Below are 17,911 nucleotides of genomic sequence, written 5' to 3' on the forward strand. Positions count from 1 at the left end.
AACGGTCCTTGTGTCACTTGTGCCATTTACAGTGTAGTGTTCTGTGTATTACACCATTACATACCTTACTGCTATCCACATGTTAACATGTGTAAGCTGAGACTGTAGAACTTTGCTATGTTGGACAAGCAATAGCAATTTCCCTAACTGCTGCCATAACTTTTTTTTTTACCAAATTTAGAGAACAGTGATAGGAACAAGTGGAAGAAAAATGTTAGTGATAGCCACTAGTTCTTGTAAGCAGCTACTTTAGTGGAGAAATTAACTACAATAAGTAACAGAAAGTATAAGATGGGAAAAAAATGAAGGATAGCCTTTGCTATCAATCATGACCTGATATCAGACCGGTTCTGTTTTTCCTTCTTCCACCAAATCCTGCTGCCAGGGTCAATTCCTCACAGATGCTGCAAGGAGGCATGCATCCAAACATTCATTTTTCCTCATTTCCTGTAACATGTACCTGGCCCTCAAAGAATGAAATAGATTTTATTGTTTGAAAATGTATTGTTGATTTTAAAGCTGGGTTTGATGAATGTTCAGTGCCTGAGATACATTCAGGTCTATACTGTGGAGTGTGGGATGTGGTTGGTAGGTGGTGGGTGGTGGGTTACTCAGAGGAGGAAGACCTGGGAGCCTGTGCTTTCACTGGTGGAAGAGTGACAGACCGTAACTGATGGTGTTGAAGTCTATGGAGATACTGGAAGCTTAGGGTTAATCAGATGGGCTCTAGGCACTAGATGCCCATGTCTTAAGCTAGACAAGGGGGTAGGAGAGCTGACAGATTGAGGATGAGGTGAATGGCATTGGATTATTTGGAGATGTAGGATTGTAACCGCTGCTTCAGGAACAGTAGATTGGAGATTGGGGCCTTAGGCGATTGTGGGTTGATATCACAAGTGAGATTGGGTTGGTACATTGTAGGCTGGTTAGCGTATCTTGAAGGATGAAGGGTAAGAAGATGTCTCATCTATTGGAAGTTCATGTCCAACATCATGTTGACACAGCCATGTTGTCCCATTGTGTCCAGCAACTGGTGATTCCCTGGGGACAACGTGATTCAAATTTCCTGCCATGATACATTAGAAGTATTGTGAGGAGAGTGACTTCATTCTTTCTACTTCTAATTTAGAATGATGCAATAATAACTCCCACCAATGGAATTTCCTGATTTGACATAAAACAAACCATGCCATTGGTTTTTATAATCTGCATGGTGGAAGCACCATGGGGAAGGTGCAACTGAATGGGATCAAGATGGCTCTGTCAATGAGTTAATGAAAACCTGATGAGCAGATGTCTATAAAGTTGCTGCTTTCCTGTTTTCAGCCGATCATGAACAACAACCCATGGATGCTCCTTTACTTCATCTCCTTCCTGCTCATCGTGGCCTTCTTTGTACTGAACATGTTTGTCGGAGTGGTGGTGGAGAACTTCCACAAGTGCCGGAAGCACCAGGAGGTGGAGGAAGCCAAGCGCCGCGAGGAGAAGCGTCTCCGACGCATGGAGAAAAAGAGACGGAGTAAGGAGAAACAGCTGGCTGGTCGGTAGTCTTTCTTGTATCTTTCTGAGTCATGCTTGACCTTTGACACCACTTCTCAGTGCCTGACAATTGGGATAACCCAGAGCATGCCAGTTAGGCCTCTGCATGGTAGAATGAACTGGGCTAAAAACAAGGTCCCATCAGCTCATGCAAAAAGTTGCCATGTCATATCTGGTTTGCATGTTTTGGCAACAACCTTTTCAAAGGGTAAACTTTCTTCTACCCAAAACATTCCAAATACAGTACCTGAAAACGTGACATGCAATAGTGCAAAGCTATTGGCTCAAATTTACATCTGTTGCTTATCACTTTTGCATGATAGTCTTCTAATTGGAGTCAATACCTTGCACTATTGACCTGTTAGTGCACCCACCGTCTGTGTTATTGGATTTTTGTTGTGCAACATTTACCAAGACTGCTTTTCAACCCTTCACTGTAAGGTAGAGTGTAGGATACGCCTGAGAACTCAAGTTCACTGCAGGCAATAATGTACATTATTCAAATTGTGCTTTGCACAGAGCCTGGTCTTTTTAAAACTGAAGTCTGTTGGGAAATAGAAATGGAAAGGAAGACATTTCTATTGAAAACAATGGTGTTACATATTTCATTGGTAATGGAGTTGCTGTATTTGCAAGTAACTGACCTTCACTATATGTTCAGTAAAATAGCTTGATTAAAACTGACAGCCGTAAGGCACTGCACTTTATTTGGTGAACTGTGGGCATTTTTGTGCTCAGAATTTTAGAAGTGAATATTTATCAGAGAGTTAAGAGTGGGTAGTTATTTTACAAAGAAGTAGGGATAAGCAGTAGTCTATTTAACCTGTTGTAGTTGATCACATTTCACTATTATTTCTAGTTGTGATGTACTTTCAGACTTATGAATTTCCTGCCCGATGGGAAAGTGGAGGAGAGAGAATGCCCAGGGTGGGTAGGGTTTTTGATTATGCTGGCTGCTTTATTGAGGCAGTAAGAAGCATAAACAGAGTCTACAGAGGGAAGGCTGGCTTTCACGATGTGCTGAGCTCCATCCACAACTCTGTGCGATTTCCTGTGGTGACGGCCAGAGCAGCTGCCATACCAATTTGTTACTTGTCCAGATAGGATGCTTTCTATGGTGCATCAATAGAAATTGGTAAAGGTCAACAGGGGAATGCCACATTTTGTTAGCTACCTCAGGGAGTGGAGGCATCCATAAGCTGATGGATCATGTGGATAGCTGCCCTACTTGAGCAGAGAGACGCCACCTGTGACCTGGTCACTCCCTATAGGAGCTGAGATACAAAATGGGCAAATGTGGTCGAAGCAGAGGCATGTCCCTGTACTCACACCCCTTTTCAGCATGAGCAGGTCCATGTTCAAGTTGCTCAGAGCTAATTCTGAGTTGAGGAACAAAGACTAGAGGGGCCAGCCCCCTGTGACTCGGTAAGGATAGCAGAAAAAGCTGGAAACAGCAGGTCAGGCAGCATCTATGCTGAGGGAAACAGAATTTATGTTTTGGGTTGATAAACCTTCTTCAGATGAACACTTCTCAATTTTAGTTTAGTTTTCCAACATGTGCAGATGTTTTTTTTTATATCTCTCCCCTAGGGACTGTCAACATATGGAGGTTGCAGCAGTAGTGGAACACTAAATGCCAGCAGATGGTTATACCACTGAACGTGCAGTCCCCAAAGAGATGTCTAGTCTAGAGGTTCAGGATATTGAGGCCTTTTGTCAAGAGGGCACCAATTCATCAACTATCACAGCCCCTTAGATAATGCAATAGTCTATAGCCAGCCATCCCAGATTTCTCTTTCAGTTGACCATTCTGAAGCTGACCATTCTAGGACATGAGCTTCATGTAGGTCATCATAGACATTCTGCAGACTCAAGAGAAAAGGGAGCAGCCTTCCGGCAGCCACACATGCACAAAAACTGGAAGAACACAGTAAGTTGGTTAGCATCTATGAAGAGAAATAGACAGTCAACGTTTCAAGATGAGACCCTTCATTTCCCTCCATAGATGCTGTTTGGCCTGCTAACTTCCTGCAGCATTTTGTGTGTATTGCTCAAAATTTCTAGCACTCGCAGAATTTCTTGTATCTGAGACTCATATAGCCAGACCAAGGTCACATAAAGTAAACTGGTTTTGTAATGCTAGGACAGATATAAGACCCTGAAAGGGGAAGTGTTGAAGTTTAGGCCCAACTTTAATATTTATCTATTTTATGTTATTTTAATTTTTTTGTCATTGCAAACAATTCTTAACACACCAGAACTGTTCAAGTGCCTCCTCTTTAAAGACAAGTCGCAGCTGTCATAAGTAGCACCAATGTGGCAGCTGCTGTTATTACTGAAAGCCCTTCACTGCCTCGTTCATAAAGGTTGCCAATAGAGTGTTGCTATCAGTCTCAATGGATGATGTACAGCTACAGATACAGATTGGCAGGAATGATATTGTGGCCATCACTGAGACATGGCTAAAGGACACACGTCTCTGGGAGCTGAACGTCCAAGGATACGCGGTGTATCGGAGGGATAGGAAGGTAGGCAGAGAGGGAGGCGTGGCTTTATTGGTAAGAAATGATATTAAATCATTAGAAAGAGGTGATATAGGATCAGAAGGTGCAGAATCTTTATGGGTTGAGCTAAGAAATCGCAGGGGTAAAAGGACCCTGATGGCAGTTACTTATAGGCCTCCAAACAGCTGCAGTGATGTGGACTACAAATAACAACAGGAAATAGAAAAGGCTTGGCAGAAGGGCAGTGTTATGATAATTGTGGGGGATTTTAACATGCGAGTGGATTAGGAAAATCAGGTCGGCAATGGATCTCAAGAGAGAGAATTAGTAGAATGTCTGCGAGATGGCTTTTTAGAACAGCTTGTTGTTGAGCCCACGAGGGGATCGGCTGTACTGGATTGAGTATTGTGTAATGAACCGGAGGTGATTAGAGAGATTGAGGTGAAGGAACCTTTAGGAGGCAGTGATCATAACATGATTGAGTTCACTGTGAAATTTGAAAAAGAGAAGCTGAAATCCGATGTGTCAGTATTTCAGTGGAGTAAAGGAAATTACAGTGGCATGAGAGAGGCACTGGCCAAAGTTGACTGGAAAGGAACATTGGCAGGAAGGATGGCAGAGCAGCAGTGGCTGGAGATTATACGAGAAGTGAGGAAAGTTCAAGACAGATATATTCCAAAAAAGAAGAAATTTTCGAATGGAAAAAGGATGCAACCGTGGTTGACAAGAGAAGTCAAAGCTAAAGTTAAAGCAAAGGAGAGGGCATACAAGGAAGCAAAAATTAGTGGGAAGACTGAGGATTGGGAAGTTTTTAAAAGTTAACAAAAGGAAACTAAGAAGGTCATTAAGAGGGAAAAGATTAACTATGAAAGGAAGCTAGCAAATAATATCAAAGAGGATACTAAAAGTTTTTTCAAGTATATAAAGAGTAAAAGACAGGTGAGAGTAGATATAAGACCAATAGAAAATGATGCTGGAGAAATTGTAATGGGATATAAGGAGATGGCGGAGGAACTGAACAAGTATTTTGCATCAGTCTTCACTGAGGAAGACATCAGCAGTATACCGGACACTCAAGGGTGGCAGGGAAGAGAAGTGTGCGCAGTCACAATTACGACAGAGAAAGTACTCAGGAAGCTGAATAGGCTAAAGGTAGATAAATCTCCTGGACCAGATGGAATGCACCCTCCTGTTCTGAAGGAAGTAGCTATGGAGATTGCGGAGGCATTAGCAATGATCTTTCAAAAGTCGATAGATTCTGGCATGGTTCTGGAGGACTGGAAGATTGCAAATGTCACTCCACTATTTAAGAAGGGGACAAGGAAGCAAAAAGGAAATTATAGACCTGTTAGCTTGACATCGCTGGTTGGGAAGTTGTTGGATTCGATTGTCAAGGATGAGGTTACAGAGTACCTGGAGGCATATGACAAGATAGGCAGAACTCAGCATGGATTCCTTAAAGGAAAATTTTGCCTGACAAACCTATTACAATTTTTTGAGAAAATTACAAGTAGGCTAGACAAGGGAGATGCAGTGGATGTTGTGTATTTGGATTTTCAGAAGGCCTTTGACAAGGTGCCACACATCAGGCTGCTTAACAAGATAAGAGCCCATGGAATTATGGGAAAGTTACATACGTGGATAGAGCATTGGCTGATTGGCAGGAAACAGGGAGTGGCAATAAAGGGATCCTATTCTGGATGGCTGCCGGTTACCAGTGGTGTTCCACAGGGGTCCATGTTGGGGCCGCTTCTTTTTACATTGTACATCAACAATTTGGATTATGAAATAGATGGCTTTGTGGCTAAGTTTGCTAACGATACGAAGATAGGTGGAGGGGCCGGTAGTACTGAGGAAACGGGGAGTCTGCAGAGAGACTTGGATAGATTGGAAGAATGGACAAAGAAGTGGCAAATGAAATACAGTGTTGGAAAATGTATGGTTATGCACTTTGGCAGAAGAAATAAACCAGCAGACTATTATTTAAATGGGGAAAGAATTCAAAGTTCTGAGATGCAACGGGACTTGGGGGTCCTTGTAGAGGATACCCTTAAGGTTAACCTCCAGGTTGAGTCAGTGGTGAAGAAGGTGAATGCAATGTTGGCATTCATTTCTAGAGGAATAGAGTATAGGAGCAAGGATGTGATGTTGAGGCTCTAGAAGGCACTGGTGAGACCTCACTTGGAGTACTGTGGGCAGTTTTGGTCTCCTTATTTAAGAAAGGATGTGCTGACATTGGAGAGGGTACAGAGAAGATTCACTGGAATGATTCCGGGAATGAGAGGGTTAACATATGAGGAACATTTGTCCGCTCTTGGACTGTATTCCTTGGAGTTTAGAAGAATGAGGCCTCATAGAAACATTTCCAATGTTGAAAGGCATGGACAGATTGGATGTGGCAAAGTTGTTTCCCATGATGGGAGAGTCTAGTACGAGAAGGCATGACTTAAGGATTGAAGGGTGCCCATTCAGAACAGAAATGCGAAGAAATTTTTTTAGTCAGAGGATGGTGAATCTATGGAATTTGTTGCCACGGGCAGCAGTGGAGGCCAAGTCATTGGGTGTATTTAAGGCAGAGATTGATAGGTATCTGAGTAGCCAGGCATCAGCGCGGCAGATTTAAAAGGAACAGAGCCTCATAGAGCGGGCAACGGAGTTTGCGGGCTGCGGAGTGAGCCGGGAGCAGAATGAAGGCTCAAGGGCTTCGACTCAACAGGCTTAGGCGGAAACGGGCGAGGCGAGGAAGGTTTGGTATTCATTTTGTGTTGTTATTTGAGGAGAGGGGCAGTATGAGTGTGAGGGCAGTTTGTTGTTCTCGGTGTCGGATGTGGGAGGCCCTGGAGTCTCTAAGCCTCCCGGACGTCTACATCTGCGCAAAGTGCATCGAGATGCAGCTCCTAAAGGACCGCGTACGGAACTGGAGCTGCAGCTCGATGACCTTCGTCTGGTCAGGGAGAGTGAGGAGTTGATAGAGAGGAGTTATAGGCAGGTGGTCACACCGGGGCCACGGGAGGCAGACAAGTGGTTAGGAGGGGGAAGGGGAAGAGTCAGGTAATAGAGAGTACCCCGGTGGCTGTGCCCCTTAACAATAGGTACTCCTGTTTGAGTACTGTTGGGAGGGACAGCTTACCCGGGGGAAGCGACAGTGGCCGTGCCTCCGGCACAGAGTCCGGCCCTGTAGCTCAGAAGGATAGGGAAAGGAAGAGGAGGGCAGTTGTGATAGGAGACTCGATAGTAAGGGGGTCAGATAGGCGATTCTGTGGACGCAGTCCAGAGACCCGGATGGTAGTTTGCCTCCCTGGTGCCAGTGTCCGGGATATTTATGATCGTGTTCAAGATATCCTGAAGTGGGAGGGTGAGGAGCCAGAGGTCGTGGTACATATAGGTACCAATGACATAGGTAGGAAAAGGGAAGAGGTCCTGAAAGGAGAATATAGGGAGCTAGGAAGGGAGTTGAGAAAAAGGACAGCAAAGGTAGTAATCTCGGGATTACTGCCTGTGCCACATGACAGTGAGAGTAGGAATGCGATGAGGTGGAGGATAAATGTGTGGCTGAGGGATTGGAGCAGGGGGCAGGGATTCAAGTTTTTGGATCATTGGGACCTCTTTTGGCACAGGCGTGACCTGTACAAAAAGGACGGGTTACACTTGAATCCTAGGGGGACCAATATCCTGGCAGGGAGATTAGCGGGGGTTACTGAGGTGACTTTAAACTAGAATGGTTGGGGGGTGGGAATCAAATTAAAGAGGCTAGGCGTGAGGAGGTTAGTTCACTACAGGGGGATGGGAACCAGTGCAGAGAGACAGAGGGGTGTAAAGTGAGGGTAGAAGCAAAAAGTAGTAAGGAGAAAAGTAAAAGTGGCAGGCCGACAAATCCAGGGCAAGCATCAAAAAGGGCCACTTTTCAACATAATTATATAAGGGCTAAGAGAGTTGTAAAAGAGCGCCTGAAGGCTTTGTGTGTCAATGCAAGGAGCATTTGTAACAAGGTGGATGAATTGAAAGTGCAGATTGTTATTAATGATTATGATATAGTTGGGATCACAGAGACATGGCTCCAGGGTGACCAAGGATGGGAGCTCAACGTTCAGGGATATTCAATATTCAGGGGGGATAGACATGACAGAAAAGGAGGTGGGGTGGTGTTGCTGGTTAAAGATGAGATTAACGCAATAGAAAGGAAGAACATAAGCCGGGAAGATGTGGAATCGATATGGGTAGAGCTGCGTAACACTAAGGGGCAGAAAATGCTGGTGGGAATTGTGTACAGGCCACCTAACAGTAGTAGTGAGGTTGGGGATGGTATTAAAGAGGAAATTAGAAAGGTGTACAATAAAGGAACAGCAGTTATAATGGGTGACTTCAATCTACATGTAGATTGGGTGAACTAAATTGATAAAGGTGCTGAGGAAGAGGATTTCTTGGAATGTATGCGGGATGGTTTTTTGAACCAACATGTCGAGGAACCAACTAGAGAGCAGGCTATTCTAGACTGGGTTTTGAGCAATGAGGAAGGGTTAATTAGCAATCTTGTCGTGAGAGGCCCCTTGGGTAAGAGTGACCATAATATGGTGGAATTCATCATTAAGATGGAGAGTGACATAGTTAATTCAGAAACAAAGGTTCTGAACTTAAAGAGGGGTAACTTTGAAGGTATGAGACGTGAATTAGCCAAGATAGACTGGCAAATGACACTTAAAGGATTGACGGTGGATATGCAATGGCAAGCATTTAAGGATTGCATGGATGAACTACAACAATTGTTCATCCCAGTTTGGCAAAAGAATAAATCAAGGAAGGTAGTGCCCCCGTGGCTGACAAGAGAAATTAGGGATAGTATCAATTCCAAAGAAGAAGCATACAAATTAGTCAGAAAAAGTGGCTCACCTGAGGACTGGGAGAAATTCAGAGTTCAGCGGAGGAGGGCAAAAGGCTTAATTAGGAAGGGGAAAAAAGATTATGAGAGAAAACTGGCAGGGAACATAAAAACTGACTGTAAAAGCTTTTATAGATATGTAAAAAGGAAAAGACTGGTAAAGACAAATGTAAGTCCCCTACAGACAGAAACAGGTGAATTGATTATGGGGAGCAAGGACATGGCAGACCAATTGAATAATTACTTTGGTTCTGTCTTCACTAAGGAGGACATAAATAATCTTCCAGAAATAGTAGGGGACAGAGGGTCCAGTGAGATGGAGGAACTGAGCGAAATACATGTTAGTAGGGAAGTGGTGTTGGGTAAATTGAAGGAATTAAAGGCAGATAAATCCCCAGGGCCAGATGATCTGCATCTCAGAGTGCTTAAGGAAGTAGCCCAAGAAATAGTGGATGCATTAGTGATAATTTTTCAAAACTCGTTAGATTCTGGACTAGTTCCTGAGCATTGGAGGGTGGCTAATGTAACCCCACTTTTTAAAAAAGGAGGGAGAGAGAAACCGGGGAATTATAGACCGGTTAGCCTAACGTCGGTGGTGGGGAAACTGCTGGAGTCAGTTATCAAAGATGTGATAACAGCACATTTGGAAAATCGTGAAATCATCGGACAAAGTCAGCATGGATTTGTGAACGGAAAATCATGTCTGACGAATCTCATAGAATTTTTTGAGGATGTAACTAGTAGAGTGGATAGGGGAGAACCAGTGGATGTGGTATATTTGGATTTTCAAAAGGCTTTTGACAAAGTCCCACACAAGAGTTTAATGTGCAAGCTTAAAGCACACAGTATTGGGGGTAAGGTATTGATGTGGATAGAGAATTGGTTAGCAGACAGGAAGCAAAGAGTGGGAATAAACGGGACCTTTTCAGAATGGCAGGCAGTGACTAGTGGGGTACTGCAAGGCTCAGTGCTGGGACCCCAGTTGTTTACAATATATATTAATGACTTGGATGAGGGAATTAAATGCAGCATCTTTAAGTTTGTGGATGACACGAATCTGGGCGGCAGTGTTAGCTGTGAGGAGGATGCTAAGAGGATGCAGGGTGACTTGGATAGGTTGGGTGAGTGGGCAAATTCATGGCAGATGCAATTTAATGTGGATAAATGTGAAGTTATCCACTTTGGTGGCAAAAATAGGAAAACAGATTATTATCTGAATGGTGGCCGATTAGGAAAAGGGGAGGTGCAACGAGACCTGGGTGTCATTATACACCAGTCATTGAAAGTGGGCATGCAGGTACAGCAAGCGGTGAAAAAGGCGAATGGTATGCTGGCATTTATAGCGAAAGGATTCAAGTACAGGAGCAGGGAGGTCCTACTGCAGTTGTACAAGGCCTTGGTGAGACCACACCTGGAGTATTGTGTGCAGTTTTGGTCCCCTAATCTGAGGAAAGACATCCTTGCCATAGAGGGAGTACAAAGAAAGTTCACCAGATTGATTCCTGGGATGGCAGGACTTTCATATGAAGAAAGACTGGATGAACTGGGCTTGTACTCGTTGGAATTTAGAAGATTGAGGGGGGATCTGATTGAAATGTATAAAATCCTAAAGGGATTGGACAGGCTAGATGCAGGAAGATTGTTCCCGATGTTGGGAAAGTCCAGAACGAGGGGTCACAGTTTGAGGATAAAGGGGAAGCCTTTTAGGACCGAGATTAGGAAAAACTTCTTCACACAGAGAGTGGTGAATCTGTGGAATTCTCTGCCACAGGAAACAGTTGAGGCCAGTTCATTGGCTATATTTAAGAGGGAGTTAGATATGGCCCTTGTGGCTATGGGGATCAGGGGGTATGGAGGGAAGGCTGGTGCAGGGTTCCGAGTTGGATGATCAGCCATGATCATAATAAATGGTGGTGCAGGCTCGAAGGGCTGAATGGCCTACTCCTGCACCTATTTTCTATGTTTCTATGTTTCTATGTTATGGTGAGAAGGCGGGGGAGTGGGACTAAATGGAAGACTGGATCAGCTCATGATAAAATGGCGGAGCAGACTCGATGGGCCGAATGGACGACTTCTGCTCCTTTGTCTTATTGTCTTATGGTCAATACTGAATGTATTGAATGACTATCTCAACAGCTAAATTGTAAAGAAACAATTCCCTGTGAACTTTAACAGATTTCATCTCTCTCCCCTTGATCTCTTTGTCTCCATCTCTGGAGACAAACTGTCTACTAACATATTTTATAAACCTTTGGATTCCCGTAGTTATCTTGACTCTACTTCTTCCCACCCTGTCTCCTGTAAAAATGCTATTCCCTTTTCTTGGTTCCTTCTTCTCTGCCATAACTGTTCACAGGATGAGGCTTTTCTTTTTAGGACATCGGAGATGTCCTGCTTCTTCAAAGAATGGGGCTTCCCTTCCTCCAACGTTGATACAGCCATCACCCGCATCTCCAACATTTCCTGGACATCCATGCTCACCCCGTCTTCCCACTGCCTTAACAGGGATAGAGTTCCTCGTGTCCTCACCTATCACCCCATGAGCCTCCTCATTGAACCCATTATTTTCTGCAGCATCTGCTATCTTCAATGGGATCCCACTACCAAACACATCTCTGCCTCTCCCCCACCACCCTACTCTCCATTTTCTGTAAGAATTGCTCCCTCTATGATTCCCTTGTCCATTCATTCCCTCGCGCCCTCCCCCCACTAACCTCTCTCCTGGTGCATATCCCTGCAAACAACAGACATGTTACACCTGCCAATTCACTTCCTCCCTCACCTCCATTCAGGGCCCCAATTAGTCCTTCCAGATGAGGCAACACTTCACCTGTGAATCTATTAGGGTCATCTATTATATCTGGTGCTCCTTTATAAATGAGGCACTGAATGTTTCGAACATTTTCAGTTTAGTTTTGATTTCCACCATCTGCAGAGTTTTAGATTTACACAGTAGCAATGTACTTGTGCTGCCAATGTTCCAGAGTGATCATAAGTTGCACCCCTGATTTCAAGGACAGGAATGAGAGGTACATGAATAATAGTGTTATTATGTATACGTCTGTTCCTTGCAAAATGCCTAGTGTCTAACATATGCAGTGCAAGGCACTTTCATGATGGATTCAGTTTCACCAGTGAATAATCACCAGTGCATTCTACTCCAGGTTAAATTTGTTTCTGGACCATCTGTCCATATAAACAGCCAGATTAAAAGTTCATATATTTATTTCAAATTGTACTTTGGACCATAAGATCATGAAATATAGGAGCAGAATTAGGCTATTTAGCCCATTAAGTCTGCTCCACCATTTCATCATGGCTGATCCATTTCCCTCTCAGCCCTAATCTCCTGCCTTCTCCAATATCCCTTCATGACCTGACTAATCAAGAATGTATCAACCTCTGGCCTTAATTATACATAATGACTTGACCTCCACATCTGTCTGTAGCAATGAATTCCACAGATTCACCACTCTCTGGCTAAAGAAATTCCTCCTCATCTCCCTTCTAAAAGGAGGCCCCTCTATTCTGAGCTTGAGTCCCCTAGTCCTCGAATTCCCCCATTAGAAAAATCCTCTCCACATCCACTCTATTGAGGCCTTTCACCATTCGATAGGTTTCAATTAGGTCTTTCATGATGGATTCAATTTCACCCATGAATAATCACTACTCCAGGTTAAATTGTTTTTTGTACAATCTCTGCATTTAAACAGTGAGTTTAAAAGTTCAACGCTTCTTTCTCCCAAAGCTTTTTGTAACAGCAAGGCATTTTGACTCATCATGTTTCATTCTGGTTTAGTGTTAATTATATCCTCACAAAAACAAAATATGCATCATTGATGGATGTGTATTATGTACCTGCAGCACATTCTATCCAGTGCCTCGCTGTAGGTTCATTCAGATTAAGAGGGATAAAAAAAATCAGCCATGATAGAATGGTGGAGCAGACTTGATAGACCATGTAGCCTCATTCTGCTCTTATGTCTGCTCTGCACTTTCCCTCAATATCAAACACAACAGTCTTATAGTCCTGCTGATATTGTGTAAGATGTCATTTTGAATTGTTAACTATCTTTATACTCCAGCCTCAAACAGATCAAAAGTTAAATAAATTGTATTGTCTCTTCTTCTTATTCATAAAAAAAGCACTGTGCTTATAGAATTTAGAATCAAAGCTGGCTTTCCAGTACCAAAGCAGTCGTGGTCAAAGTTGTAACTCAAAAATCCAATAATTCAAACAGCACACAATGGACCAAGAATTAAAATCCATCAGATATCCCTTGAGAAATACAGATAAAGGTTATACTACAGATGTAATAACTTGAGATACATTCCGAGTATTTAAGTAGGATGAAAATTGTCACATTTCTGATAGTTAAAGACATTTTATGTTACAATTTTATTGCAGGCAGGCACAGCAAACCATGTGGAGATTATTTTTAAATTAATATTCCATGTTTTATAAAATCCCTGTGATCTTACAGATAGATATGCTTGCACAAGATAATTCACACTGTTGAACTGGGGTTTACAAGTTCCTTTATTTCACTATTCCAAAGAGCAAAGAGCTTCAGCAGGATGTGATGTAATTTGATTTGCCTGCAGGTTGTCACTTTGCTTTGCATGTACCTCCTCCTATCGACCTATGGCCAGTTCTTTCTAGTGGTGTCAGCTCGGCTTCCCTACAGTCTGTGTCTTCTTTCATCCTCTCACACTTTCTGCATCTTCCTCTCTTTTCTTCACACTTTCACTTTCAAAATGAAATCTGCAGTCTTTGAGCACTTCTTTCTCATTAATGAAAATATCTGTAATATTAAAGATGAAAAATGAAAGCGTGATAATTCACGATTTAAATTTACAAAGATTAAAACATTTACTGAAATAGCGAAATAAGTAAGACATCTAATAAAAAGGAATAGTCACTATTTCTGAATCATTTAACATCCTTTGTATCTCCAGTAGGTTAACTAAAGGGATACTAATGTTTCCCAGATTGTTCCTTCTAGAGTTAAAGATGGAGGCGAATTTGATCATCCAAATCCATATATGGAAATATGACAGCCAGTCTACTGTCTGGCCATATTTCCTTTTTTCTTCCATTTTTGTTTATGTGAATCATCATATTCAATCCTGTCACCTGCTAAGCAATTCTGAAGTGTTGTCTGTTCAGCGCAAATATAAATCGACTGCTGGAGACAACTGAGTTAAATTGCTGAAGACAAGTCATTCCTAGATTGCAAGTTCTACTGTTGACACTTGCTTTAAAAAGAGGAAAATCACCTACTGCATATTGAATCACTGCTTAATGTTAAGGTTACTAAATTTTTAAGAGGAATAGCTATCAGTTTTTATGTCTACTTTTTGACACTTCCTTAAATATGTTAATTATTCAGAGGTTCATTGCAGTATTAAAGAAACACAGTCATTGAAATGTCGACATGTCAATTGATTAATTACCCTTCATGACCCACTGGGCTTCTTTGTAATGCACTCAATAAGTAGCAAAACTTTTGCGATTCAGTAGAAGTTTGGTGAAACCCCCAACCCCTCCCCTCTGCCATGAATTTTGGGAGCAGCCTATTATTTTATTTGTTATCATTCACCAGTATAGAATATTCCATTTGTTTTTAACTGACTGAACAGCTGGATATCTCAAAGTCTAAGTTCTCTTGGTCAGTGGAGCTCAAAGTCACTACAATTGGCCATTGACCCTAATACTTAGAAACCATTTAACCAGTGGTTATCATAGTTTCAAAAATGTAAGGAAAGCTTAAAATCCTTTTATTAATTCTAGTTAGCCTTCTCTGCTTCTCTATTGCTTTATATTATTGTTGCCTGTGACTTTTTCAGAACCTGTCTTCTCCTGTTTCTTTCCTATCACAATCCGAAATTTCCTTTTGTAACACATTCCAGAGAGAGCTCTTCTGTGTTTTGTTATTGAATTAACAGGACAAGTGGTATTACGGAAAGAAAGTCAGACTTATGCTGGACTTTATTGGATTACAATTGGATGTAAGATCTGGTATCTTCCTTTTCCTTGAAAATGTTGCCCTTTCAAACTGTGACTTACCCAGAGCTGGTAAATTCATGACTTTGAACGAGAAAGGTTCTGGTCTATTCTTAAGCACACTGGAAGATTGAGTCAATTTCTTTGCCAGAGGCACTCACATCAGAATCTGGATTAAAAAGAAGTTAACAAGATTTTTGTGCTTTGGTTTTGGATGTCCAGGAGATAGACAGATTAGAAACTGCGGGTATTTCCCACACAATTATTGGTTATTTCTTTGGGATTACATTCCAGTTCAAATTTCTACCCTTCACAGAGAAATTAATCTGTACTGTAGGCAAGCTGTCAACTTCTTGAATGTGAATCACTGAAGCAATGCCCCACAAACATAATGATCATGACAAATTCTCTCGTTCGGTGCTGTCTGTTGAGGGACAAATATCAATCATACCAAAGAAAACTCGGTTAATTTTCTTTAGCCTAAAACCATGGAATCTATTCTGGTTACCTGGGAAGCAGTTTGACAACTTTTCTGGGAGACAGCGCCTTTTCAAGTGCCGCATTCTTTCGCTACTGAATTAGACTGTTAGTCTAGATTTTCTGTTCGTCTTTGGTATGGGAGTTGGAGACATAACCTTCTGACTTGGAGGTGAGATCTGAGTGGAATTATCTGTCATAGGGGACAAGCTTAACACACTTAACAACAGAAACAAAGATAGAATTCTGAATATCTAGACCTTTGTGCTTGAGAATAGCTCTATGCCAACAAGAGTGGTAGGATGTTAAGATGTGAGGTGGGCCTTGGGCAGGGACTGCTATATGAGACAATTCAGACCATGAAAATTATGAAAGGGCTTTCAACGTAAATTAAAGAAAATAGAGAAGAAAAGAATCTTGTCCACTTAAGTCTGACTTTATATCACTTCAATTGTAAAATCTGTGGATCAGGATCACAAACTCTCACAGTGGTTAAAAACTTGCCCTTTCCTGCAAAAGAAATCACAATGAAAGGTGTAATATGTAATTAGTTATCAAGAATTTATAAGATCTGTTGAACAGACAAAAGACAGTTGCCATATTAGAATGATAAATAGAGTAAGTCAAGACAATTTTCTTTTCCTTCATCTCCTCTTATATCTGCACCTCCCATGCTAAGGGCAGATTGCAATAATGGTGAATTAATCATATGCTGCATTGATGAAGTTTATTCAGAAAAGCCTGGCATTCTTGAATTCCAGAACTCAATTGTATCAAAACGTCATCTGCAGTGGTTTATCCCTTGTGAGAGCTTGGCCCATCATTACCTGCCCAAGCTAGAAGGCAGGTAATAAAGACTGACTTTGGCCACAATACTGTCATCCCAACAAATCAACTTAAAAATGCCAACATCCCATTTCCAAAAATGCAATATGTCACTTTTGGATGTCGATTGCCACTTGGTCTTGGTCTCCACTTAGTTTCTCCCATTAGATTGTATTCCACAGTTTATCAAAATTAGAACCTGCCCAGTGAAATAAGAGGAACTAGATTTGAATCTGAATTTCCAACCTTTTAAATCTAGTCAGACATGAGACAGCCATTATGCAATATTTATTAAGTATCTTTTCAGCTTCTTGGTGTTGTATAATTCAATTGATCTTTGAATGCTCTTTAATTTAGCCAACTGAAAGGAAACAGCTTCTATGCAAATTGATTTAAAGTACAGATGTCAACATTTAAAAAATTATAAAAGATGAACAACAGAAGATAATTTCTTTACAACAGTTTACATAGTCATAGACTCCATATAATTTACTTACTTCCTGACAATTATATTTCTTCATAATTCCCCAAGGTAATCAAACAAAATCTACAGAATATTAATCCAATAATGCAGTATTCATTATTCAATCCAAAACCAGTTGTATTCTGTGGATGATTTGCCTCAGCTCCTTACAGAAAAAGACTTCTAGTGTTCCACAATACCGGATGGTGTTGTACTATGGATATGCAAACATTGCCACCAGGACCACAACATGTTTTCACTCCCATTGCTCTTCCAGTTAGGTTCTCTATGATCATACTAATAAATAGTTTTCACGGAGTAACTTACAATTCAGAGCATAAAAAAATTAAAATGGATCATCTGTCCCATCGAGGCCTCCATTCCAGTGTCTGCTTGCAGTCCACTCTACCTTGCTCTCCCCATTCAGTCTTCTGTGAGAAACTTTGTATAATTCCATCCTTTATATCCAAAAGTGACTAAGAATAAGTCAATAATAATAATTTATTTTCACTCCTGTATGATTTATTCCTGGCCATTAGCATACAATAAATACTTTATTTGCATTGACTATGATATAGTAAACTACTCAAAAACCTCAACCAACCTTGAAATTCAATGTCAATGAATTAGCTTACTTGGTTGATACTAGAACAGCAAGAAGCAACTCACACTTAATGGATTTTGTATATTTAAGATTATGCTTAGGGTAATGTCATTACACAAGCAAAATACATCACTCTAAAACGGAGTCTTAACAAATTCAAATCTAATCTACTGTATGTTTCTTCTAATGCAAATTGGAGCTTTTAGTCAAGTGGTATTCAGTCCCAGAGTAGCAAGCTCTGAGGTGTTGGTCCTTCTTCATACAGAGCACCTTATCAAACACTACCTCTTGATAACATGACCATGTTTTCAGATATCCCTAAAATAGCCAAGACACTAAGTGGGTAATATCAATTTCAAACGTTTGAAAGTTCAGTGAATCAAGAGTGCAGGTGACCTATAAGATCTGATATAGTCACCTATGAGGCATATAAAATAAAATTGTAGAGTCAGGAGTTCTCTTTAGCTTTTAAGTAAGCACTGACTTTTAAACAGCAAAGAAATCTAATATGGCTGCTGTTTGGCTCTGGGGCATTTATTGCTTTATACTATCTCTTCTATAACAAATGATCATTTTTCTGTAAATCGGAGTAATAGTTTCACAGATGGGTCTCTCC

The 17,911-nt window shown here is 41.4% G+C and overlaps 1 protein-coding gene across 2 annotated transcripts in view; it reads left to right on the top strand.

Moving 5' to 3' along the window:
- The window catches only part of cacna1g (calcium channel, voltage-dependent, T type, alpha 1G subunit), a 360,201-nt gene that overhangs the window by 243,018 nt on the left and 99,272 nt on the right, over positions 1–17,911 (top strand). The window contains exon 24 of one of the 2 annotated variants that reach the window (XM_072242528.1): positions 1,327–1,540. In XM_072242528.1, the coding sequence (XP_072098629.1) occupies positions 1,327–1,540 (214 nt within the window). The remainder of the gene's footprint in view (positions 1–1,326; positions 1,541–17,911) is intronic. The other variant, XM_072242529.1, reaches the window with a different exon arrangement.

The sequence above is a fragment of the Mobula birostris genome, chromosome 24 (genome assembly GCF_030028105.1).
Source record: "Mobula birostris isolate sMobBir1 chromosome 24, sMobBir1.hap1, whole genome shotgun sequence".
Taxonomy (NCBI): domain Eukaryota; kingdom Metazoa; phylum Chordata; class Chondrichthyes; order Myliobatiformes; family Myliobatidae; genus Mobula; species Mobula birostris.